The 25,860-nt window shown below is 51.6% G+C and overlaps 1 protein-coding gene and 1 pseudogene across 8 annotated transcripts in view; one reads left to right on the top strand and one right to left on the bottom strand.

Annotated features, from left to right (window-relative positions):
• The window catches only part of LOC101952329 (tubulin delta chain-like), a 43,159-nt pseudogene extending 23,582 nt beyond the window's left edge, over positions 1-19,577 (top strand).
• A 2,543-nt stretch (positions 19,578-22,120) lies between these two features.
• The window catches only part of KIF9 (kinesin family member 9), a 40,471-nt gene continuing 36,731 nt past the window's right edge, over positions 22,121-25,860 (bottom strand). For all 8 annotated transcript variants that reach the window (XR_010598168.1, XM_065582568.1, XM_065582567.1 and 5 more), the window contains 2 exons: positions 23,274-23,378; positions 22,121-22,258 (listed from right to left, as the gene is read on the bottom strand). Coding sequence is in view for 7 of the 8 variants with exons in the window: in XM_065582568.1 (XP_065438640.1) it covers positions 22,151-22,258; positions 23,274-23,378 (213 nt within the window). In the remaining variant the exon portion in view is untranslated. The remainder of the gene's footprint in view (positions 22,259-23,273; positions 23,379-25,860) is intronic.

Here is a 25,860-nt window from a genome sequence, read left to right as displayed (position 1 = left end):
AGGTGTATTCTTAACTCCACTTAGCTAACACGAGGTAAAGTCCTAGTGATGACAAGGCTCTTTGTAATTTTCACAGGAGTTAGCAGGTCAAGTTAAAGACTGTCTGTCTTTATTCCGATCTGCTGACTTGTGTGAGATTTTTCTAATGTAGCCAGGGCCAGATTTATTTCAGTGCAAGGTTTGTGTGTTTTGTGCATCCCCCCCCACCCTCCACCCCAAGCACCTCAGAAGCAAAAAACACTGTGCATTGGTACAGGATTCTAAATCTACCCCTCCCTTTCCCAAATTCCCCAGCAGGCTTAATCCAACACCCACTGAATAATACTACGTAAAACCTCCACATGACAAGTTATCTGTGCCTGCAGGATGTGGAAACTTTGTTGGCAAATTTATTTTCATTACCTTTCCCTGGTGTATCCCAAAGGTTGTCCCATTGCTTGTACAAAAACAAAAAAACAAACAAAAAAAACCCCCAGGAGCAACATTTCTTCATCATATTGTCTGTTCTCTTCGCCTCCCCACCCCCCGATCGCCTTTGTCCAGATGTTAATCAACCCCCTCAAAGAATTCCAATAGATTGGTGAGGCATGATTTCCCTTTACAAAAGCTGTGTTGACTCTTCCCCCACACATTGCTTTTATCTATATTGGGATGGCCAAACTTACTGATCTTCCGAGCCGCATACGACAATCATCAGAAGTTTGAGAGCCGGGGCACATCTTCCGGGGCTTGGGGCTTCAGTCCCACGGAGGTGCCTGATGGGGCTTGGGGCTTCAGCTCCACTCCTGTTGAAGCTCTGAGACACCCCCCCCCCACTCCCCGCTGGGCAGAAGCCCCTACCCCACCACCCCACTGCAAGGCAGAGGTCCCGAGCTCCCCACCCCTAGTCAGGTAGGTGGAGAATGTGGGGGAGGGTGTGTGGGGCTCTGCAAGCCGCACTTTAATGGTAAAAGAGCCACATGTGGTTCGTGAGCTGTGGTTTGGCCACCCCGATCTATGTATCTAGTAATATTTCTGTTCTTTACTATAGTTGCAATCTGTTTGCCTGGATTGCGTCTGGAGTCTTTTTTTTTTTTTTTTTTAATTGGTGTCACAGTAGCTATGTGTCAGGCATCTGGTACAGAGGCTGATTTAAACAATAGGTTACGTACCACAGTTCTGAAATTTCATATCTGAGTTGCTTCAGAACTCTTGGGTTACTACCATGTGATCCTGCTGACTTATTACTGTTAAATTTATCAATTTGTTCCAAAACCTCCTCTACTGACCTCAATCTAGGACAGTTCTTCAGATTTGTCACCTAAAAAGAATGGCTCAGCTTTGGGAATTTCCATCACATCCTCTGCAGTGAAGATCAATGCATTTAGCTTCTCCACAATGGCCTTGTCTTTCTTGAGTATTCCTTTAGCACCTCGCTCATCCAGTAGCCCAACTGATAGTTGCAGTGTTCCTGCTTCTGATGTACTTAAAAACGTTTCTGCTGTTTAGTTTTTGCGTCTTTTGCTAATTGCTCTTCAAATTCTTTTTTGGTCTGCCTAATTCTACTTTTACACTTGACTTACCAGAGTTTGTTCCTTTCTATTTTCCTCAATAGGATTTTACATCCAATTTTTAAAGGATGCCCTTTTTGTCTCTCTTTTTAGCCATGGTGGTGTCTCTTTGTTTGTTGGTTTATTTGTTTGGTTTTGGGTTGGGTTTTTTTTTTTTTTGGTCCTTTTTTATTTGGGGTATACTTTTAATTTGACCCTCTATGGTGTTTTTTAAAACATTTCCATACAGCTTGCAGGGATTTCACTCTTGTAACTGTTCCTTTTAAACTTCTGTTTAACTAGCCTAATGTTTTGTAGGTTTCTTTTTTGAAGTTAAATGCTAGTGTGGTGGGTTTCTTTGGTGTTTTCTTCCTTATAAGGATGTTAAATTTAATTACATTATGGTCACTATTACTGAGTGGTTCAGCTCTAGTCACCTCTTGGACCAGATCCTGTGTGCCACTTAGGACTAAATCAAGAATTGCCCCTCCCCTTCTGGGTTCCAGGACTAGCTTGCTGCTCTAAGAAGCAGTCATTTATGGTGTCTAGAAATTTTATCTCTGCATCCCGATGTGAGGTGACATGTACCGTCAGTATGGGGATAGCTGAAATCCCCCATTATTATTATTACTGGGTTTTCGTGCATGTGTGTTGTTTTTGTAGCCACTCTAATTTTTTTGAGAATTTCACAGTCACCATCACCATCCTGGTCAGGTGGTCAGTAGTATATTCCTAATGCTACACTCTTATTATTCAAGCATGGAATTTCTATCCATAGAGATTCTATGGTACAATTTAACTTAAGATTTTTATTATATTTGACTCTCTGCTTTCTTTCACATACAGTGCCACTCCCCTACCAGCACGATCTACTCTCATTCCTATGTATTTTGTACCCTCTTATTACCATGTCCCATTGGCTGACTATCATTGTGCACCTAGTGAAGTGGCACATGAAGGAAAGCCTCCCTCGAGTTGACTGATGAAAGCTAATCTCCCTGGCAAATCGCCGCTAGTATCGACTTCACGGTCTCCATCTTGAATCTGGTCCTCCTTAGGAACTTGTTCCGGTGTTAAGTCCAATACCGCTCTAGTCTCCCTGGATCTCTTGGGTACCAGAAATAAGATTGAGTAATGGCTGGAAAACATCTCCTCCGCCTCCGGAACTCTCTCTACTATATCTATTTGCAAATGATTGTCTGTGGCCTTCTGCATCTTCTGCGGATTTGAGTGGAGAAGGGAGAAAAGGATGATTTGGACTCTTTGAAAAGTTTGCCATTCCTTTGTCGAACCACATCCAGGACCCATCTATTCACCACTGAGAGAGGCCACTGGTCCTTGCATTTTAATATCCTCCCCTTCCCCCTGTCCCCTGGGAGTTGCTGTTGGACCTCTCCTGACTGCAGTCAGGGGTTACTCCTAGTATTGGAATTTGCATTGAGGAAAGCAGATCTCTTCCCTTTCTGGCTTAGACGTGTTTCATCTGCTTTTGCTGTAGCTTCGCTTTCTGTGCTTCGGGATGTAGCCGTGAAAAGGATACTTCGGCCTGTAGTAAGGCTGGCTATCCCTTTTCTCACTCGCCCTTCTAGAAGGGCTGACTCACACCTGGTTAAAGCAGGCAGATAAATTTAGTCAGAAATAAGTGGTGGGCCAGGGGGCCCCTTGCCGCCTGCTTGTTCCTCCACCTCTGGGCTGCTCTCCCTCTCAGCCCTCCAAGTCCCTCCACGGAACTTGGTTGACCCTCAGTGAACAGGGACCTGTTAGCCTGGCAGCTGTGGAATGGCTGAGTGCAGCTTAAGTGGGGTCTGGTTAGCCTAGCCCTTCCCACCCCCTTCCTGCCAACCTTTCTCTTCCTCGGATTGCCCGTGAAGTGTTCTGCCAGAGGGGCCTGCCCAGACATGCTAGGCTCCAAGCTGCCAAGGACCTCCGTATCCAAAGGGGTTTCCAGCAACCCAGCTGCAGAGCTCCCCGCCCCGGGGCTAAACAGCCCAGTACTGCTTTGAATCCTGCTTGGTTGTTTTGTCTCCTTGTTGCCCTGAGCAGGAGGTCTGGGAGGTCCATGTATAATTCCCAACTTCCTAAGGGATCGAGACCGAACTGCCCAGCAGGGAAAGGGCAGGGAGAGGGGAGGAGATGATGAAATCTGTGCTTTGCAGGGCCGGTGCTACCATTAAGGCGAACTAGGCGGTTACCTAGGGTGCCAAGATTTGGGGGCGCCAAAAAGCGGTGCCCCCAATTTTTTTTTTTTACAGCATTCATACGCCCTCTCCCCAAGCGCGCGGTCGCTGCTCCACTTCTCCCGCCTCCCAGGCTTGCAGCGCCAATCAGCTGTTTGGTGCCGCAAGCCTGGGAGGGGAGGAGAATTAGAGCGGGGGCGGCGTGCTCGGGGAGGAGGCGGAGCAGAGGTGAGCTGAGGTGGGGAGGTGCCGCATGGCTACCCGGTGGGGAGCTGCTGTGGGGGGGGGGCGTCTCAGGGCGGAGGGGTCGGGGGGGAGCTGCCGCAGGGCTGCGGGGAGGGGCGCAAGGTGGAAGTTTCGCCTAGGGCGCGAAACTTCCTTGCACCGGCCCTGCTTCTATGCCACTCCTTGCTCTATCTGGGGTGGATTCGGCCGCTCCTGCTTATGGTTTTCCCCACACCAGACCACTGTCCTCTGGTGCAGGCGCCTCCGGTGGTTGGCTGACTCTCTTCGTTTTCCCATCATCCTTTGAGACAGCCGCAACCTGGTTGTCAGACTCCCCACAGGTGGGGAATGCCTGTGGAGCTGACGCCTGGGTCAGAGAAGGGGGGGCAAAGCAAATCCTCCCCTGTCCTAGCGGATGAGAAAGCCGGAGTGCATAAACCTCTCCTCCTGCACCTTCTGGCAGGAGAACAGAGTGGAAGGGACACAGCCTTGGTCTCCTCTTTAGACCTTTCTCCACCATCCAGGGGTGTGGGCTGCACTGTGGTAACTCCAGTCAGGAGAGACACAGCCTCTTAACCCCCCCCCCCTTTTTAGGGTGACCAATATGTCCAAATTAGACCAAATGTTATCCACATTACTAATTAACCTTCTGCCTATCGCAGTAGGTGCTGGATTCCACTACCCTGCCAGTAGCTACCTGAGGCAGAACAAAACCAAGGGGGTGTCTGAAAGGTGGGGGCTAGTCTTTCATCAGCCATCCAGGCAGCTTTGATTGTCCCCTACAGCTACAGACAGGCAATGACCCACGCCAAGGACCTGTGGCTCTGGCCCTGAGAGAGCATTTGAAAATTATTATTTCCTGTTCATTGTAGCATTCGCCCTTTTTGCAAATGTCAATTCCTCCTCTGCCGCCCCATCCCTGTATTTCCAAGGGGGGAGCATAGAGTCCGTTTGGATGATGACTGTTTCGTTAACAACAACTCACATTTCTTTTAGGGCCTGATTTTTTTTCAGAAGTGCTGAACCCCACAAACCCTGGCTGAAGTCAGTGGCTCTCCTGTGAACCTCAGTCCTTTTTGTCTTTGGAGGCATGAAATATATTGTGTCTCCTCCTCATTGGAACAACATCCGTTTACACCACTTGAGGATCTGGCCTATTCTTTCTTTTGGCCCAGCCTCATCAATTAGTGTCCCACACAATTCTCTGTTTGCTAGTTCATTGCCCCTGCAGAAGAAGCACAAAACATGGGGCTATTGTAGGGTCTGCAAAACTGGTAGTTTGTGTATGTTGTTTAGTTCTTGGCAGTAATGTATGCGATGTATCCGATCAGGGGTTCTGAAACTTCAGTGCACTGCGACCCCCTTCTGACAATAAAAATTATTACATGACCCCAGGAGGGGGGACCAAAGCCTGAGCCTGCCCCAGTCTCACCGCCCCAGGTTGGAGGGTGGGGGGGAGGCCTGTAACCTGAGTCCCACCACTCATGGCCAAAGCCGAAGCCCTCGGGCATTGGCTTCTGCCAAGGGCAGTGCGGCTCAGACTTCAGCCCCGGGCCCCAGCAAGTCTAAACCAGCCCTGGTGACCCCATTAAAACAGGGTCGCAACCCACTTTGGAGTCCCGACCCCCAGTTTGAGAACCGCTGTATTGGGTTATAATACATTCTTGAAAGGTCAGAAATTGAGTTTTAGGACTTGACATTGACTCTTTGAAGTATTTACCTCCTACATTTGTGTGTGTGTATTTCTGCTTTCAGGGCAATGTCTGCTGTGTGGCTACACGTTGGACAATGTGGCAATCAGATTGGCGAGGCGTGGTGGCAGATCCTAACCAGGGAGAATGTGCCGCATGCAGAGGCTGATCGGTATGGTAACTCTGCAGTTCTAAGGAGGGAACCAGTTTTAAGCTACTCATGAGCCTACGCCTGCTAGTACTTGGAGTCAAATGGGTTAAGTGATCCATCCCTGCTCTTAACAGAGGGCAATCGTAGGAGTTCTCCTGCAGTCTCTGTGCAGCTGGCAGTCCCATCACAAGGCCTCATGCGGCCTTGCGGAGTGCTCCTAGCTTTATATTTCTGATAACAATAAGATCATTGTTCCAGTTCACTTTCCACAGACCATTTTAAACACAAGCACGCTGCAAGATGGGGCAGAGGGATTAATGCTGTTGATCAAAATCTTTCCTTGCTGGCCTCCGATCAAAGGCAGGCATTCCCTCTGCCAGGATGTTTGAGCCAAGGGAAGGGTATGTAAAACTCTGGATTTAGAGTCTAAAATTCCAATATAGATATGAACAAACGTAACTGTTTCTACCCTTGAAACTGCCCTGAGAATACCCCTGGAACTGCACTGAGCACTCCTGGGGGAATTCTGCGCCACTGCACCTGTGCAGAATTTATGTCTCCCGCAGATTTCTTTGCTTCCCTGCAGAAAAATGACTTTCTCATGGGGAAGCAAAGGGGAGCCACAAGAGCAGTCATGCGAACCTCCCCAGCAGTATGTTTTGGGTGCCCAGAGAAGCTGGCAAAGAGGTAAATCACTGTGGGGCCGGGGATGGGACTGGGGAAGACCCAGCTGGTGGATCCTACCCTGCACCAGGCACAGCTGCTAGTCCCAGCTGGGCTGGGGAGGACGGGACTTCCTCTTCAGACCCACCCCCAGACTTCTCCCCCAGCAGCAGGAAGCTCTGCAAACTTCCCCCCTCCCCAGCTTCCTGCACCCATCACTCCTCAGCTGCCGGGGGAGGGATCCCTGTATAGGGAGCTGTTTCCTCCATGCATCCAGACCCCCTCAAACCCTTCCACCGAGCCTCACCCCCCTGCACTCAGAACCCCCATTCCCAAGGAGCCTCACTCCCCCTACACCTCAACCACCCCGACAAGCCACCCTCACCCAGATCTTTACCCCACTGAGCCCCAGTCCCTCAGCATCTGGACTCCCCCTGAACCCCCCACACCCAGACCCCCCTGCCGAGTTCTATCCGCCTCACACCCAGACACACACACACACACCCCGCTGAACCCCAACCACCTTCACCTGGACCTCTGCAGAGTCCCCTGGTACCCAGAACCCCCCAACAAGGCCCTGTGCATCCAGATCCCCCCCACACCCAGATCCCCCACTGAGCCGCCCGCACCCAGATTGCCCCACACAAAATGCTCTCAACCCACACCTGGATCCCCCTCACTAAGCCCCTCCACACTTGGATCCTGCCTTGCTGAGCCTGCCTGCCCACACCTGGTGCACCTGGCACAGGGGCAGGCCCTGGGGTGTTTCTGGGGCAGGCCCAGTCCTTGTGCTGCGTCAGGGTTGGGTGCAGCCTCACCGCTGAGTCCATGTCCCAGGGCGGGAGCTGCAGAGTGATCTCCCACCTCTGTGCAGCCAGTGGCCGGTGCTCCCCGATGCAATGCTGGAGCCTCCACATTTATTTAACAAATAAACTTTGCAGAATTTTTAATTTTTTGGTGCAGAATTTTTAATTCTTTGGCGCAGAATGCCCTCAGGAGTAACTGAGAAGTAACAGCTGCCTAGAAAAGAGAGCTGGAGAAGATCTAGTAGGTCATCCAGCCCATCTTCCCAGGGCAGGGCAGGACTGTTCCCTGAGTTCCGGAAGGATTTGCTGTGGGGATCAGAGTTGTTGGGAGCCCCCTTTGCAGTGTATTTACCCAGTCGCCTTCAGGAATGGATGCTCTTGAACTCCTGTGCTGAGCACCCTGCTAGGTGGAGTCTGGATCAGGCTTCAGGGAAGAGGGCTTCCCATACACACAACTCGTGTCCTTTTCAGATATCCGTTCTGCTCCCCCGATGGAAAGCTAAGTGCTATCTGCGTGGACAGCGAACCCAAAGTGGTGAGGAAGCTGCAGAAACAAGTCAAGAGCGGGTAGGAGAACAGGGGCTTGTCTCATTGGTTTGAAACCCAGGCTGAATGCACAGCGCACAGCTGCCTTTCCTGCCCCCCCTTTAGGATTATGTGTGCCTGGTGGGAGCATAGAGGTTGCAAAGAGCTGGGTTGCATCTTCCAGCCACACACACACACACACACCCCTTGTAGATCCCTGGGGCAAGGAGCCAAGGGGAGTCTAGGCCTCTGTTTGCTTCCCCCTGCCTCCCAAGAGAATCTTCTGGAATTCCCCTTGTCAAGTTGGAAAAACTGCTCAAGAGTCGTGTGTGAAATGCTCAGTGTGACTGTCCTCTGCACAGACTAGCTCCTAACTCCTCTCCCAGCTCTTTCAGGGAGAACAATCTTATCGTGGGGAAGCGAGGAAGAGGCAACAACTGGGCTTATGGTGAGAGTCCATCTTTCAGTGCCCCCTAGATGAACTGTTCTGGGTGTGGACGATGTCCATCAAGGTTTGAAAAAAAATATGTATTTGCAGTGCAGCGCTTAGCCACCTGCTCCCTGCGGAAAGGCAGCTCCTCCCTCACACCTGCGGCTGCGATGTACGTGCGCCATTGTGCTCTGCTGGAAGCAATGGCAAGGAAAGTTACGCCTCTCTCGTTATCGCTCAACAGATTCGGCTGCTGGTGTGCAGAGACCACAGCCTATCAGTGTTGTCTCATTGCTTTCTTGTACTCCCATGTCATCTGTCTGTGTCGATCTCTTGTCTTGTACTTCAGTTGTGAGCTCCTTTTGTCAGTGACTGTCTTCTTGTTCTGTTTGTATGATGTCTACCTCAATGGGGTCTTGGTCCATGGCTGGAGCTCCTACATATGATGATGATAAGACTGTAAAAGCCTCACTGCTATTGCTAGCTAATGGAAATGCTCCTTTAGCTCTCTGATAAAATGACAATCATCCCACATCCTCCATCAGCAAAACAAGACGGGTGAGATCCTCAACCAGTATCAGTTAGCACTGCTCCAGTGATGTCTATTACTAAAATGTCTCTCTCCCTAGTCTTGTATTATCCAGCGTGTAGCACTGTTTGGCTTTAATAATGTCACAGATCCACAGGGCCCAGTCTAGGCCCCAGCCTGTCCCCAGTCCCTTGGGAGTGACCCCTCTTGTGTGCTGGGCCCCAAGGACCTACACAGTTCCACAGGGCAGGCCTGTGACCTCCAGGACTCCAAAACTGGGCCTTCAAGTGCCAACCAACCATGCCCCTCTCCATGGCTCCCTCCAGCAAAGCCAGACTCCAACAGTGGGCTTGTCCTGTACCCCTTCCATGCTCCCAGTGAGTATTTGCGGGGACACCAGGCAGCCTCTTCAGAACCAGGTCACGCTGTATTAGTCACCTGGCCTACAGGCTCTGAAAGTCCTTAGATCAGCCTAGAGAAGCGAAGGCTAAGGCAGCATCAGGCTCTTCCAGGCAAGCTGCTGCAGAAGCCATTTTTGCCCTGTCTCTTTCTCTCTGTTTTGTCTCTGTTTCCTGCTGTGCACGCGGTATTTCTGTGAGCTCAGCTCTTTACGCAGTCACCTGACACCGTTTTGCCCCTTTGTTCTCCCACTTGGGGGGCAGGGGGGCTTTGCTCTGCTTCCTGGGGGGATGGGCAGGGGGAGACTCTGCTTCTGCTTGGCCGTGGTCACTACATGTGATTGTTCTGGCTCTTGGGGTTTCCATTCCCTCTTTGGATCCTCCATTCACCTGTGCCCATTTTGTTCAGTTTATTATGACTCTAGTTTCCAACCAGAATGCTGGGTCAACACTTCATCCCTTCCCTTTGCACTCAGTGCATGGCAATGCAAAGCCCAGAGGGAAACTGAGGCACACCTAGGCATCAAAAATATTCCCACCATGCCCCCATCCATCACAAACAGTAATAAAAAGGCCCTTTTCCGCCCACAGACAAAGCTGCCCTTCCTCTACCTCCTTGGAGGTTGCTTCTCCTCTCTTGCCCACAATTCACAGAGCCTCCCCCCCTTTTTTAATTGCAAGCCTCCGTATTGGGCTTTCAGCCCCCTTGCCCCACCCATCTCCACCTACAGATCTGCGGTCAAAGCTAGCCCCTTCCCTGCTCGTGTTCCAGTATCCTGGCAGCCCTGTGTTTTGGGAGGGACGGTCTTCTGTTCTGTCCCCGCAGCTGCATGTCTGCGGTAGAGAGATGCTCTTGATGCGTGCACACAGGACCTGGATTCGCCACGCTAGGAGGTAGCTGGAGCTGAACCTCCTGAACGTGTGGAAATAAATTAGGGTGACCAGATGTCCCAATTTTATAGGGACAGTCCTGATTTTTGGGTCTTTTTCTTATATAGGTTTCTATTACCCCCCCGGTCCTGATTTTTCACATTTGCTGTCTGGTCCCCCTAAAATAAATCCATCTGCTCACACTGAGTGTTGCTTGGTGCATGCCAATAGGGGTGGGAGGCCAGGGTGGCTTTAGGCTCCCCTGATCCAGGGGCCAGTGCACCCGTGTGTGTAAACTCCTGGTGTAAACCAGAGAAGCCTGGAGTGGTGTGTATGCGCTGTCTGGCCTTCACTCATCCTGCATTGGAAACAGCCGTTGCTCTGCTGAGATTAGTTTAGACCCAGTGACATGCAGAAGGATTCAGATGCAGACGATATGCCCTCAATGCAGAGATGAACGAGGTGTTGAATCCTAAAAAAAACCCTTAAGTCGTGTGACCCTGCAGCATGGATCTGTCTGAGTGCCGATGGCTGAGATGAGCTCACCTTGGCCTCTAAATGGTTTAATGTTGACAGGATACTACAGCCTGCACTCAGCCAGCGAGAAGAACCTCCTAGAAAGGACGATGGAGAGTCTGCGGAAGGAGGTCGAGCGCAGAGACTGTTACTGTGGGACGGTGCTTTTCCATAGCCTCAGTGGTGGTACAGGAGCTGGTGTGTAGGGACTTTGCCCTTGCAATTGGTTTTATGTGGAAGGTGCCCGGATACTTCATGGATGGAGGGCTAGGTAGATGTTGTGATGGGAAAACAAGAGAACTTATATTTTTTCAGGAGGTCCCCCCAGGTTATTTCACATTTCCCTCCATGTGCACCATACAAACTTCCTTCCAACCAGAAGCCTGCTTTCCACAGGTGCAATCCAGGGGAGATGGCAGGTAACTGTGAAGCAAATTTAGCTGGATTACATTTGCCATCACATTTTCACTGTTACTCTTGTGATGTTTCATTGTTACTTGCAGCGTATTTGGTACTCTGTACCTTTCATGAAAGTGGTTTTCCAGAGGACTCTGCCATACAAAGCAAACCCACCCACCCCCACTACAAGCTGATGCTGCATACGTGTACCTAAGGTGGTAGAAGAAAAATGGTATTAATTAGAATGAATAATTGGAGAAATATTAGGTAAACCCTAACAATTAGGCAAGCACTCATGGGGGCAGAGTTAAGGTTGTACATGTAACTGTCACTTCCTGGATGTTGAGTGTTTAACAGGCAATGTTAACATTTTTAACATAGTTTATTCATGAAATTTCTAAGGTTTTTTTATTTACAGGAAAAGGATAGGGAAAAAAACTATAATATGGAGATACTTGGTTAGAAACCATCAGAATGGCCTATCTCCTTATGAGGTCCTGTGCAGCAGTTGCAAGAGGTGCAGTGAAGAAGGCAGGAACTCCGATAGAGCCTGCCTCATTTGCTGAGGGCTTTCACTACATTTTTTTTTTCTCTGCACAGCTCAGTGAGTTTGACATTTGTGCGCAGCTTAATCTGCCTCTGTGAGATCAGCTAGAGGATGTTTCAAGAATTTTTTTCTAATGAGGAAAGTATATTTTTCCCACTCTCCTCTCACTCAAAAGTGGCCCGACGATTATTGGTCAAACTTGCCAGAAAAATTCACTGCCAGGAAGAGAACAATCCTGGAAGATTTCAGCAGGAAAGGTGCAAGTTCCTGAAAGTTCTATTTATACACACACCCACAACTGAAAACAGGGGGTTAGAATGGAAATGCTTATGCCACCTTAACTATAAGAGTTGCTACTATTCTAATATACAATCAGCTCTTAACTAGCACCATGCATTGAGCACCTCCTTGTGGCCACCTGTGGGTATTATTATTGCACATAGAGACCCCAATCCGAATCTGGGCCTGCTGGGCTAGGCACTGACCCCAAACAGCTTACAGTCCAAACAGACAAGGGAAAGGAAGGGTGGGCAGGGAAACTGAGGCACAGAGCTGAATTGACAGGCTTGGGATTACACAGTGGGTTAGTGGCTGAGCTGGGACTAGCATCCAGGGCTCCTGGCTTCCAGTTCCCATTGGAACACACTGCCTCTCAGGGACGTATGGATGAGACCAGTATCGTGATTGCTAGAGCTCTCTGCCCTAGGCCAGGCCGATCACGCTTATGAACAGGTTTGGGGGCTTTTTCCCACGTAGGCCTCGGTTCCCGGCTGTGTGAAGCGATCCGAGACGAGTACTCCCTGGGTCAGATCCTGACGGTGACGGTAGCCAGGCTGGCGAGAGCCCTCTGCAGCACTACAACTCCTTGCTGTGCCTTTCGTGGCTCCAGCGGTACGTTCCTGGGGGCCGTGGAGTTGGGCCGTGACAATAGGTCAGCAGCAAATGGTGGTGCTACGAGCCGGACGCTGATCACCGTTCACTAGGGTGGTTCCCGCAGTGTGGAGCAAAATCCCGCTCTCTGCTCCCAAAGAGCTCGATGTCTGAGAAATACAGAATACAAGACCTATTGCCTAGTAGGCAACTATGGAATAACCTACACTAAGTTACCCTGCTTTTCCTGGCAGGCGCTCTTGATGACTGGCTGTCACGGCTGGGCAGTCTGATCTGGGGGTGGAGCAGCAGGCAGGCTGGGTCTGCATACCAGGAGATCAGAGTCCGAGATGGGCCAGAGGGCACGCTGGGAGTGAGGGTCAGGGTACCAGGAGGTCAGGCAGGCAGCAGGAGCAGGTAGCGCAGGACAGGCCGGCTGTCCTAAGCAGGGAAAACCCAGTTACACAGACAACTTCCTGTTCTTCTGCTTGGTTTAAACAGTGGCAGGGGACCAATCAGGACCCTCAGGGTTTTGCCAGTCAGAGCTCAGACCGGGAGTCCTCTGCCAAAGTTGAGTTTCAAGTTATGGCAACTCCTAGCAGATCATGGGGTGGTAGGTTGGAATGTAGTGGCTTCTAAGGGCCCTGTGGACCAGGGTTTGAGACCTGCAGCCCCTGATGCTGGAGTGACTGGTATGATTAGATAAGGGAAGTTTTGGCACTACTACTGAGATGGGGGGATGGTCGCAGGTATAAGGCGCTGGCCTGGCACTTAGGAGAGCTGAGTTCAGTTCCCCCATCTCCTACGGATTGCCTGGGTGGCGTTGGGCAAGTCAGTCATCTCAATCACATCACTTTTCCCCAGCCCTTTGTCCTGCCTCTTTAGCTTTCAAGCAGGGGCTGTCTCTCACTGTGTGTCTGCACAGCGCCTAGCACAATGAGGCCCTGATCTTGGCTGGGACCCATAAGCACTCCACTAATACAAACGAACGGGGTTTCACTCACATGGTCATCTGATGTAGCCCCAGAATGAGCTGTGAGGACTTGCTCAGTCCTGATCCAGGCAGAAGTTCCACTAACTTCCGTGAGATTCCTGCCTAAGGACTTGTGGCTGAGATCCTAACTCCAAAGGAACAATGACTCCATTTTATGTCTGTCTAGACATGTCGACGGCGTCCTCCTGTTCCAAAACGATGCCGTGCTGAGGAGGACGGCAGCCCTGCTTGGGAAGAAAGGGCCAGTGTCTGACATGCAGCCTCAGGTCTCCCTCTCCGCCATGAACACCTACGTCGCTTCCTGCCTTGCTGGGCTGCTTTACCCGCTCAAGCCTTTCACGACAGGAAGGTGAACCGAGCAGATATTTGTCTTCTTTCCAACAGCTGTTGGTGCTCTGCAGATGACACTAGAGGTACTGCAGTCCTCAGCTGGTATAAATTGGCATAACTCTATCAGTTACAACAGAGCTGGATGGTATGGGCCATCGGAGGATCTGGCCCATAAAATCTAGTGCATAGAAAGCTTTAGTCGAATCTTTTGGCATGGAGGCAGAGGCGCCGACTTCTTCTGGCGCCGGTGGGTGCTCAACCCTCCTCTGCCCCTAGTCCTGCCCTGATTCCACCCCTGCCCCGCCCCCCCTTCCCCAAATCCCTGCCCCGGCCCCACCTCCTCCCCTGAGCGTGCCACGTTCCTGCTCCTCCCCCCTCCCTCCCAGAGCTTGCTAAGGCTGTTTGGCGGGGGCAAGCGCTGGGAGGGAGGGAGGAGCGAAGACGCTGGAGGAGGAAGTGAGGCCGGGGGCGGGGAGCTTGGCTGCTGGTGAATGGGGTTTCACTCCCATTTTTCCCACTAATTTTTCCCCGTGGGTGCTCCAGCCCCAGAGCACCCACGGAGTTGATGCCTGTGCATGGAGGCAAAAACTCCTAAGTGCAGTCAAAATATTCCCAGTGTGCGAACGGAGGAACCAAGGGAGCATAGATAATTGAACATAGAAAGCAAAAGCAGCATGCATGAGTCCTTTACATCCAAAGACCTTATTAATAAACTCAGCAATAGCTAACTGGATATTACAGGATAACTAGCCTGCAATACTCCCTGGAAACCAAGAAGCCAGCAGAGGCTAGCAAGGTTGTCTAGGGTGATCAGACAGCAAGTGTGAAAAATTGGGACAGGAGACTGGGGAGGTGGGGGTGTAATAGGAGCCTATATAAGAAAAAGACCCAAAAATCGGGACTGTCCCTATAAAATCAAGACATCTGGTCATCCTATCTGTGTCTGAGTGGGGCAGTAAAGAGGTTCTGAGAGAGAAGGCTGCACTACTCAGTAGCTGCTGAAGTATCACGGTGGTGGTGGTGGTAGATGACTGTATGTCTCTCCCTTGCTTTTCAGTGGGATCAGCGTGGGGATGGAACCCTGGGAGCTGCTGAGGTCTGCCTGCCCCATGCCGACTATGAGATTCCTTCACCTAGCTCAAGCCTGCAAGAGGCAGGAATGGGGCCTGTCCCACCACGTGAAGAGCGATTCTGAGCCTCTCTGATGAGTCTAATATTCTCACTCTCATTGTCCAGGTGAGTCCGTAGCCCAGCAGCTTATTTCAGAGACCAATACAAGACTCCTGTGGAGTCTTAAACCTGATGGGGGCCACGTTTTAGCCCGCACAGTGGGTTTAAGCAGAGCCCGTGACGCTCTGAAACTCCTGTGACATCCCAGTGTCTGAGCCTGGCCTGTGAGGATCAGGGGCAGCTTGTGATGGGCCACTTGCAGGAGGGAGATTGTAAGTGGCTCGTTCACAAACACCCACTGCACAAAGAACAGGAGTCCTTGTGGCACCTGAGAGACTAACATTTATTTGAGCAGAAGCTTTCGTGAGCTAAAACCCGCTTCAAAAGTTCGTGTTGCCGCTGCCCCCGGAGGCCGTCTCCATTTTATCACGAGTCTTGCGATAGCTGGGGTTAATCTTAAAGCCCCCCTTCCTGGAAACATGTCGTTGTATGAGAATCTCCGTTTTCAGGCTTGGAAATGGTAAATTTCTAGGCTCATGGTTCTGGAGAAAAGTTTGGAAATTTGAACCTTATGGGCTCAGAACCAGCAGGCAAAGAAAAAGCCAACGTTGATTATTTGTTTAGCTTTAAATTCATGAGATTAAAAAAGTCTCATGATTGTTTTTTGGCTTGTCTACACGTACAATGCTCATAGGTGCCGACTCCGTGGGTGCTCCAGGGCACCCACGGGGAAAAATTAGTGGGTGCTCTGCACCCACTGGCAGCCAGGCTCCCCTCACCCCCGCCCCACCTCCTCCTCCTCCCCCTCCCCTGAGCGCGCAGCGTCCCTGCTCCTCCGCCTACCTCCCAGCGTTTCCCGCCCAGCCACCGCCAAACAGCTGTTTGGCAGCGTTAGCATGCTCTGGGAGGGAGGGGGGAAAAGCAGGAACATGGCGCAGTCAGGGGAGGAGCGGGGCCGGGGCGGGGATTTGGGGAAGGAGTTGGAATAGGGGCAGGGAGGGGGCAGAGTTGGGGCGGGGACTTTGGGGAAGGGGTTGGAATGGGGGCGGGTCCTCATGGAAGGGGTGGAGTGGGGCCGGGAGCAGAGTGGGGGTCGCACACGCAGGGGAAGTCGGTGCCTATGACAGCGATGCTGCTGCAGCACGTCTGTGAAGACGCTCTATGGCGATGAGAGAGCTCTGCGGTCGGCATAACAAAACCACCCCTGTGAGAGGCAGTAGCTACGGCGACGGGAGAGCTTCTGAGTACTGTCCATGCCGGCACTTATGTCGCCCGGGGGGTGGTTTATTCACAGCCCTGAGCTGCGTGAGTTCTGCCGACACACGCTGCGGTGGAGACATAGCCGGACTCCCCCTCACTTGGGGCTGGCGAGACGGCAGGTGCACCGCTGCCCTGCTAACAAAGCTTGGCAGAAAATGCCTTTCACCCCCCAGGGAGTCAAAGCAGCAACGATTTGACCCTGACCCTGAGTGAGGTCAAGGCTGAGTGGGGACCCATTTAATTTCTAATGGGCTTGGGCCACTTTTATCTCCCCTTTGTTTGGAAATTAAATGCAAAAAATAAAGTTCTTCTTTACATGATTACACAGGTGCGTTCCACCCATGGTGTCTGCGCACCCAGCGCACAGCCGTTGGACATTTTTCCACTCCATGGTACCTGTTGGGCGGCTTGATTGTGTGAGAGGGGATTGAGACCCATGCAGTGTGGGAGAGTTCACATTGCTGCGTTTCCTGATGCGCTGGTGTTACTATCACACTGCACCGATGCAACTGTTTGTGCTTTTTTTTATTGGAGGTCTGTCCATGGACTTACCTTAGTCAGACTAAGCTCAGGCTCTGCCCCCTAGTTTTCAGTGACACCAACGCGTTAGTTTTCACTGTAGCTCCTGGTGAATTTGGTTTGTTTCTCATTTCCCAGGGGGACGGTATTTTGGGACAGCCTGGCATCGTCTGTTGTGCACTCATTGCCCCGTGAGTCTCACGCAGGACAGCCTGTATCCTTTCTCTACAAGCGCCGCGTCTACCAAATGTGCCTGAACTGGGGACTCGGGCGGAGGAAGGAGAGAGAACACCCGCGAGATAGACAAGTTCCCTTTTACCTGCCTCTGACTTGAGCCAACAGGCCCTCGGAAAGCCCTGTAGTAGTGCTCCATGCGCCTTGGCTGGGGCAGGAGAAGAGAGAAAACTAAACCAGTTGTCTTCTTGTTTATTCCTTGCAACCTTCAAGATGAGATACAGGGTCAGCAAGATTACACATTCCAAAACATCCCAGCTAACTACGGGGCGAACCCTACCTCTGTTCATCTGCCTTGAAATACATTTGGAAACCTCTAGATGTAAATGCAGTCCAGGATGGCACCTCTGGGCACCCAGAAGTTTGCCTGGGAGACTGGTCTCTTTAAAAGTCTGATCTGGTGAGAAGGTAGAGTTGTGAGCTTGTCCCTCCCATACCTATTGTTGTCTACTAGAGCAGCAGTTCTCAAACTGTGAGTCGGGACCCTAAAGTGGGGTCACCAAGGGCTGGCATTAGCTTTGCTGGGGTCCAGGGCCTAAGCCCAAGCCCCACAGCCCAGGCTTCAGCCCTGATTGTCTGGGGGGGCTCAGGTTACAAGCCCCCCTCCTAGGGCCGAAGTCCTTGGGATTCAGCTTTGGCCCCTCTCCCGAGGCAGTGGGGTTCAGGCGGACTCAGGCTTCGGTCCCCCCTCATGGCATCGTGTAGCAACTTTTGTTGTCAGAAGGGGGTCATGGTGCAATGACATTTGAGAACCTCTAAGCTAGAGGGCCCCAACCAAGGCAGAGGACCTGTTATGCCAGGCACTGTACAGACACCTAGCAGGTCCTGAGAAGCTGACTGTCTAGCAAGACAAAGGGCAGGAGGAAAGGAGTATTATTGTCCCCATCATATAGGTGGTGGTATGGACACTGCCTTCACCCCCATCCCACTGAGGCACCAAAAGGGGAAAGTAACTTGCCCAAGGTCACCAGCAGAGCCAGGAATAGAACCCTGGTCTCCTGTGTCCCAGTCCACTGCTCTAGCCAGCAGGCCACATGAGTCCATTGGCTTCCCCCTCCCCACACAACTAGATTTGGGATCAAAATGTCCCTCAGATTCAAACCCCACAATGACCTCGAGCTGAATTCAGTCCTGGGATATGTGGAGGCAGCTCCACTGAAGTCAATGTTTCTGCTTCCACCAGGCTTGAATTGGTTCCTCATGTACCAACAGAAGGTTGGCCTTGTGGTTAAGGTCTGGGATTCAGGAGACCTGGGCCCAGTTTCTGGCTCTGCCACAGACTTCCTGTGTGACCTTGGGCAAGTCCCTTAATCTCTGTGGGTCTCCTTTCCCTTTCTGTAAAATGGAGAACCGTCCTTCATTATGCATCTGTCTGTACAAATGAAAGTGAGTTTCTGAGGAGCTCAGATGCTATGGTGGTGGGTGAGATGCAAGTGCTTAGACAAGACCAGCAGTGAGTTCGATGGACTTGGTGAAGTCTATGCAGGTTTTCAGACGCCTTCCCGGCCTGTGACCTTTTCTCCAAAGCAAAGAAAACCTCTCTTGAGCACAAGGAATGTGTGACGCTCTGGTCTGACCTTTGCAGACTGGCTGCATTTGTCAGCCTGTCCCACGTCCCCAGCAGCAATATGCACAGAAGAGGGCCCAGCAAGACTGACCTGTCCAGCAGCTGAGAGGGAAGGGGTTCCAAGGAACGCAGCGGTAGGCTTGCTTCAACTTCCTCAGCACCGAGTCACGGGACAGAAGAAAGGTGTCCTCTTGGTAGCTGCGGGCTACAGCGAGCACACTTAGAAGTAGGGTCATTAGTCTTTTATTTATAATTTTTCATATAGACACAAAAATCAGTAACTCCAGGTTGAGAGAGAGACCAGAAAGCTGCACACACCTTTGCCTTGTTACGTTAGCCAAGCATGTGAAACATGCCCAGCGCAATCAGTCCCCTGCTCAATACCCTTCTTGAGGCCCTGGTCCGATAGCGACTGAGGAGCAGTGAGTGGGGTGTTCATGCTGAGATTCCTCTCCGACTGTCCTCGGCTCTGAGGTGGTGCTAGTGGAGTTTCACGGGAGGATCTCCCCTCCTTTACACCTGTTAATGAAGCATCACACCACTCCAACGAGGGAAGTGTGATCCCCGCTTTAATGAGAGGGAGGTAGAGGAGTGGCTTGTACCCGGTCCCAGGGTGACTGTTTATTTCAGGGGAGCGGGATAAGGCCCTGGAAGATTTCACATGTGTGTATCATTAGAAATAAGGCTCTTGTATAATTCCGCTCTGCACTTTGCTGCAAGACCAACGTGAGGAAGAGTTCTCACCTGCGCAGTGGTAGACCGGAATTTCAGTTTAGTTTAGCTAGACTAGATGTTTAGAATGCAGAGGGCTTTCCCCCTCCGGGAAGGAGGTAGGTGCCATATGTCCCTTGTAACCCTTTCCGGGTGGGAGAAGACCTCTCGGGAACACATCGCTTGTGAAGGGTTAATATGTCTGGGTGAAGAGATGACTTTCCGGCCCACAGACTCTCTCAACATCGTGGAGCCTGGATGTCACAGCCACTCGCTGACCATCTGCGCCAACCACGGCAGCTCAGCGGAACTCCTGCAGCAGGTGGTGGCCAGAGCAGAGGCCATGTACAAGACCAACGCCTACCTCCACTGGTACTGGCAATACGGCTACGAGGAGGCGGATTTCCAGCAAGCCTTCGAGACGCTCTGCTCAGTGGCAGATGATTACAGCCAGCTGGGAGAATAACACTGTCTGCTTTGGCACTTCCAGGCTGCTGGCTGTCAGCCTTCCTCCTGAGAGCCCGGAGAATCTCCAGGAAAGATCGTGCCAAGGTCTCTGGGAAAGGGGTGGTTCTGCGTTGAGAGGGATGCTGCTTTAAATCAATACTGTGACACATAACACCAGGCAAATAGAATCACTTCTCAGCTGGTGGGGTGTGTGTGTGTGCAAAACAGACTGTGGGCTCGACTGTCTCTTGGTCCATGGGCCCATGCAGGGGTGACAGGGAGAGTAAGATCCCTTTGTGCCCCTGCACAGGCTACCCAGACCTTGTATAGAGGAATAAGGGGGTGAACCAACCCCACCCAATGAGTAAATGGGTGGGGAAGGGCTCCCACCCGCCCAGGGCCAGCCAGCATCGCAGGGGTAGTAATTTACTGTTGGTTTGGATTAGCAGCAAGTTGGTATGCCCTGGAGCAAAGGGGAGTCGTAGAGGAATCATGCCTTTGCTTCTGGAGGACAGAGGGCATGTGGCCAGGCCACCAAGAAAGCCTGGTACCACCCCGACATGCCTTGCCTCAGAAGATCTCGCCCACTTTGGGATGGTGACATAAGGCTCTTAGGGATCTAGGGTGTGGGTCCTTCTCCTTAGCGTTGAGCTAAAGCCAAATCCTACTTACCTTCCATAGAGGGGGAGCCACCCTGCATGACAAAGGGGAACAGGTTTTGGTCACTAATCTGGTCCCTGGAAAACCAGAGAGGCAGCTAAAGCTACGAACAGGCAGGGTTACAAAGCAGAGAGATTGAGCAGGTAATTAGAGGGCTGAACAAAACCCTGAGCAGATTTATTCAGGGAGAAGACTACACACTAGTAAAGACCTGACTCATCTCCACTTGTACAGCCAGGCAAGAGCCGCAGTTACAACGTGGTTGCAATTTGGCCTGTAGACAGGACCTCAGATGTTCCTTAACCAGGCTAAAGCCTTGGACACGTTCCATAGGCAATGTTTGGGGACAGGCAGGGGCAAACCTCACCCTTCTATTGGGGCATGTGACAGAGCGCCTCCTGCAGGTTTTACAAGGACCCTGTTATTTAATGTTGTGAAGGCCAAGACTATAACAGGGTTCAAAAAAGAACTAGATAAGTTCGTGGAGGACAGGTCCATTAATGGCTATTCGCCAGGATGGGCAGGGGTGGTGTCCCTAGCCTCTGTTTGCCAGAAGCTGGGAATGGGCGACAGGGGATGGATCACTTGATGATTCCCTGTTCTGTTAATTCCCTCTGGGGCACCTGGCACTGGCCACTGTCGGCAGACAGGACACTGGGCTGGATGGACCTTTGGTCTGACCCAGTGTGGCCGTTCTTGCGTATTTAGCACTAAGTGAGGTGCTCAGGAGAGGGAAAGGCGTTTTTAGGCTCTAGAACCAGCTGTACCAAGAAGCAATTGTGCCCAAGGTCAAAAGACTGTTTCAAACCCTGGGCCAACGTGATACCCGACCGGCTGCCCAGCACTAGCTGAAGGTGCCCCAGCATCACTAGGTTGTTAGGTTTTGACTCTTTCTTCTCCCTTAATATTGTGCCCTCAAGATCAAGAGGAAGGGGGTCCTCATAGGACCACCTGTGGCTGCCTTCTTCCGTTCTTTCACAAGGATTCCCCATTGGCTGGATCGAGGGTTTTTAGGGTGTGTCTACACTGCATGCTAAGCCCGGGCTTTGACTCAGGTTTGAGCTCAAGCCCCGCTTCCCCCCTTCGCACCCCCCACAAATCAGTCTGACTCAGGTCAGCAGGGACCCGGCTCCTAGGACCCTGCTAGCAGAGCCCGAGTCCTGCTGTGACTTGGGTCCCAGCCCTGTCATTAGGCAGCGTGGATGCAGCTCAAGCCGCAGACCTGAGTCAGAAGGTCAGCGTAGCGCAGTATGGACGTGTTAGCACGGCTGGGAGACCCGGTCCAGTAACCGTAAACCCAGGCTTGCAATGCAGCGTGCTGCTCACACATGGGCTTGGAAACACCATAAGCCCAGTTCCCACCGACCCGGGCTCAGTGTGGAGCGTAGACAGACGCTGAGAGCCCCTTTGTGTCATTCTGGCCACTTTACCTGGCATCAAGGGGCTGGAGTGGGGGGTAAGATTCTGACATTTCAGAAGCTCCGAATTCTCTGGGTCCTCCAAAGAAGGCCACCCCACCAGGGGCCTGGCCCGGACACTCCTGGTATTTCTAATGTTAAAACATACGAGAAAGATGACAACCCTTCAGGTCTTTTCACCTGTCGCAAAGAGGCCCAGGCTCTGGTTTCTTTCCTCTGCAGCTCACCTGTAACATGCACACTCCTGCCCTGCCAAGGCGTTGCATTCTCCAGTCAGGGAAACAAGTTCTCCTAGTTCAATTAACGAAAGCGTATTTGATCTTCCTCTATGTCCGATGACTCCACTACCTTAGCTAGCCCTAACCTTCATTCTAGTGAACCACAGCAGTTTGTCACTAGCCCAGTTTTATTTTCTGAGAAGTCTCTCGTGGAAATCAATGCTGACAGTTTTCTGAGGTCAATTTGTTCATTTCCTTGTATAGAACACAAGGCAAATGGCTCTGTCCTGCCCCTGCTATATGACATGGAGCGCCGCCGGGGGTTTGTTCTTCACCGTAGCTGTGATGAGTCCAGGTTTCTTGTGCATTTGCTGGAGGGCGGCCATGGCTCTAAAGTACTTGTGCTGATAACAGAAAACAAGATCTAGTTATTAAAATGGTGGCGGTTCTTCAGGCCTGTAGTTTAGATGCAGAGATGGTTAGGGGAGCCGGCACAAAATTACTTTCACCAGCGTCACGCTTATTTGGAAAAGTCGTCCTCATCAGGAACATGGGAACTGCCAGAGCCCCTCCCAGTAACCCAGCTCCAACACAGGCCCGTCCCACCTGATTCAGAAGAAGGGGCAAGAAACCCACTAGTGGGCAGTTATGGGATAACCTGTCCCCAGGGACAGTTTTCTCCTAACCCCCCCCCCCCCCCCATCAGCTGAGGGTTGGTTTGGGGGGGTTTGGTTTAGAATCCTTACTACTGTAAGCTTGGACATGGCCACCACGTTACAGTAGTGGCCACCACCCAAGCAGCCCGGGGGCGGGGGGGGGGGGAAGATCAGGGGTGCCTCTGCCGTGCTCTGCCCCGTTTCCCCTTCTCCAGGGCTCCTTGAACAAACTCTACACAGCCTCTCAGCCAATCACAGCCCTTCTTGGGGTTTGGTTTCTGTATTAACACAAAGTTGTTAAACGCAACCACAAAAACACATCTTCCACCCCGCCTTAAGTTCCCCGAGGTACTGCCCCTTCCTGCTGCCTGAGCAGATGCAGGGCTGGGCCTGTCTGCTTTGCCTTCTCCCAAAGGAAAAACAAAGCTTTCAGCTAGGTTATATCGCCTGCCCCCAACTCCCTGCATGAGACCCTCTCTCCCTGCAGCTTCACTCTGCAATTCCCTTTCTAGCTGGGCCCTCACCTCATTAGCGGAGGTGACGGGCAGAAATTCAGAGTTCATACGATCACCAAGCGCCAGCGCCCGGGGTGGGAGAGGGAGCGGGGAACGGGGCTGCAAACAGCTCCTTGTACAGTATAACTGAACAGGGGCCGTTTCAGAGGGTATTGCCGATGCCCCATCCTGCGCACAGGGGGCATTTACCCCCAACAGAAAATCCTGGCCCAGGTTTGCACTACCAGCCTGGCACCGCCTCACACTACCTTCTGATCAGTCTTCATTTTGGCATTGTAGAAAGAGGTGGAATCGGGACAGGCTGGCAGCACTTCCCCCTGCAGCCGGTCAAACCGCTCCTGTTCATCTTCATCCTGGGAGGAAGAGATGGCGAGAACCCAACTGTCACAGGGTGACTGGCCCCTTGGAGGGGGATTAGGGCCAGCAGTTAACTGCATCCCAGCCTGAGGGGGTGGGACTAAGGGGTCAGGTGTTAGCAGGGTGAACGCCTGGGCCCCAGAACTAAAAGGCTCAAGGAAACACAGTCAGAGACCCTGTGATCAGAACCCCAGGGAAGCCCTGAGATAAGGGGAGGAGAAACCTGCTAAGAAGCAGGGCCTCCGGGGAGAATGCCCCAGGAGGCCGTGCTCCGCCTCAGGAGTGGAGAAGGAACGGTGCAGGGCCTGCAAGTAGGGGTGTAGAGCAGGGAAATGCAACATAACCCGAGAGGGGCAGAAGAATCATTGTCCGGACATTTAATTGGATTCTTTAGTTAGACTGCGGTTACCCTGGAATGAGATCAAGCTTTACCTGTGACCTGTCCAGAGGGCTGAATTACCCAGAACAGATAACTGCAGAAACAGATCAGCTGACAAAAGGGGGCGGGGGACAGAGTGGGAAAAGTCCCTGCAATGCTGTGTCCTGACCTGAGGGGGCGCTCTGCTGGTGAATGCGCCCCATTATGCCAACCCTATATGAACAAAGAAGGATTAGACAGGAGGAAGCAGAGGTATTGCGCCTACAAATGAAAGATTTCAGAGTAGCAGCCGTGTTAGTCTGTATCCGCAAAAAGAAGAACAGGAGTACTTTGTTAGTCTCTAAGGTGCCACAAGTACTCCTGTTCTTCTTTTTACAAATGAAAGAGTTGATTCTCTTATCAATTAAGGGCAATCTAGGTCCTTCACATGAATGGAGGTTAGTCTCCTGTGATACTGCACTCGGATAGTATGATCTTGGGGGCCATATAAGAGGCTAGAAAGACATGGACTGGAGATGAGAGCTCTTCCCCTTTCAGTGCCTGGGGTATACAAGGAACCCTGGGCAGTTTACAGGCAGCCAGTCAGCACCTTAGACTCTGACAGGAGGTTCCGTCATTTCTCTATTGGCCGGCCACACCAGCAGGTGTAGGCAAGGAGCAACTCTTCCCATAGTTGTGCTCTATCGATAGCTACATCCAGGACAACCTGTTCTTCACTGCAGGCTGGAAGATGACATGGGGCTTCTTGGAGCAGAAAAAGGACTAATCTGCAGAGTCCAAAGGCTAATGCCACATGTGCATGGTGGGCTTTGACTCACTGGAGCTGGTGGACAGACACCCACCGATGCGTTTATCTGAAAAGCCCTCTCCTTTAATGCCCACCTTCTAAAGTCTCCTTGTCCAGCATGGAGGGCAGGAGGACACTGAAGAGAAATGTGCGTTCAAAGGATACCCAGATCTGACAGTGATTGGGAGTGCGTTGGGGTCAGGTCTCAAGTGAGCACCCTCAGGAATATATTTTGTCTTTTCATGAATGGCTTGGAGAACGTGGAAGTCAAGTTCATGAACAATATAAAAATGGGAGGGTCAGAAATTAGAAGATAAGGCCAAAAGAAACCTGATGAGGTTCAACAAGGACAAGTGCAGAGTCCTGCACTTAGGACCGAAGAATCCCATTCACTGTTACAGACTAGGGACCGAGGGGCTAGGCAGCAGTTCTGCAGAAAAGGACCTAGGGGTTACAGTGGACGAGAAGCTGGATATGAGTCAACAGTGTGCCCTTGTTGCCAAGAAGGCTAACGGCATTTTGGGCTGTATAAGTAGGGGCATTGCCAGCAGATCGAGGGACGTGATCGTTCCCCTCTATTCGACATTGGTGAGGCCTCATCTGGAGTACTGTGTCCAGTTTTGGGCCCCACACTACAAGAAGGATGTGGAAAAATTGGAAAGAGTCCAGTGGAGGGCAACAAAAATGATTAGAGAGCACATGACTTATGAGGAGAGGCTGAGGGAACTGGGATTGTTTAGTCTGCAGAAGAGAATGAGGGGGGATTTGATAGCTGCTTTCAACTACCTGAAAGGGGGTTCCAAAGAGGATGGATCTAGCCTGTTCTCAGTGGTACCAGATGGCAGAACAAGGAGTAATGGTTTCAAGTTGCAGTGGGGGAGGTTTAGGTTGGATATTAGGAAAAACTTTTTCACTAGGAGGGTGGTGAAGCACTGGAATGGGTTACCTAGGGAGATGGTGGAATCTCCTTCCTTAGAGGTTTTTAAGGTCAGGCTTGACAAAGCCCTGGCTGGGATGATTTAGTTGGGATTAGGTCCTGCTTTGAGCAGGGGGTTGGACTAGATGACCTCCTGAGGACCCTTCCAACCCTGATATTCTATGATTCTATTAAATTGGGTGGAGAATGGTCTTAAATCTACAGTATGAATGCCAGAGGGTGACTGGCCCTTTAAAAGGGAGTGGGGGAGGCCAGTGCACCTGTGACTGATTACCAGCTGCCCAACTGAGCTAAAGGGAAAGCACCTCGGCCTTATCAAGAGGGACATAACAGCAGGGGTGAGGGGCTGCCTGCTGAAACCTCCAGGCACAAGGG

This window comes from Chrysemys picta, chromosome 2 (assembly GCF_011386835.1).
Source record: "Chrysemys picta bellii isolate R12L10 chromosome 2, ASM1138683v2, whole genome shotgun sequence".
NCBI classification, from domain to species: domain Eukaryota; kingdom Metazoa; phylum Chordata; order Testudines; family Emydidae; genus Chrysemys; species Chrysemys picta.
The sequence above is the reverse complement of the archived record's forward strand: the minus strand, read 5'-3'. Positions and strand labels throughout refer to the sequence as shown.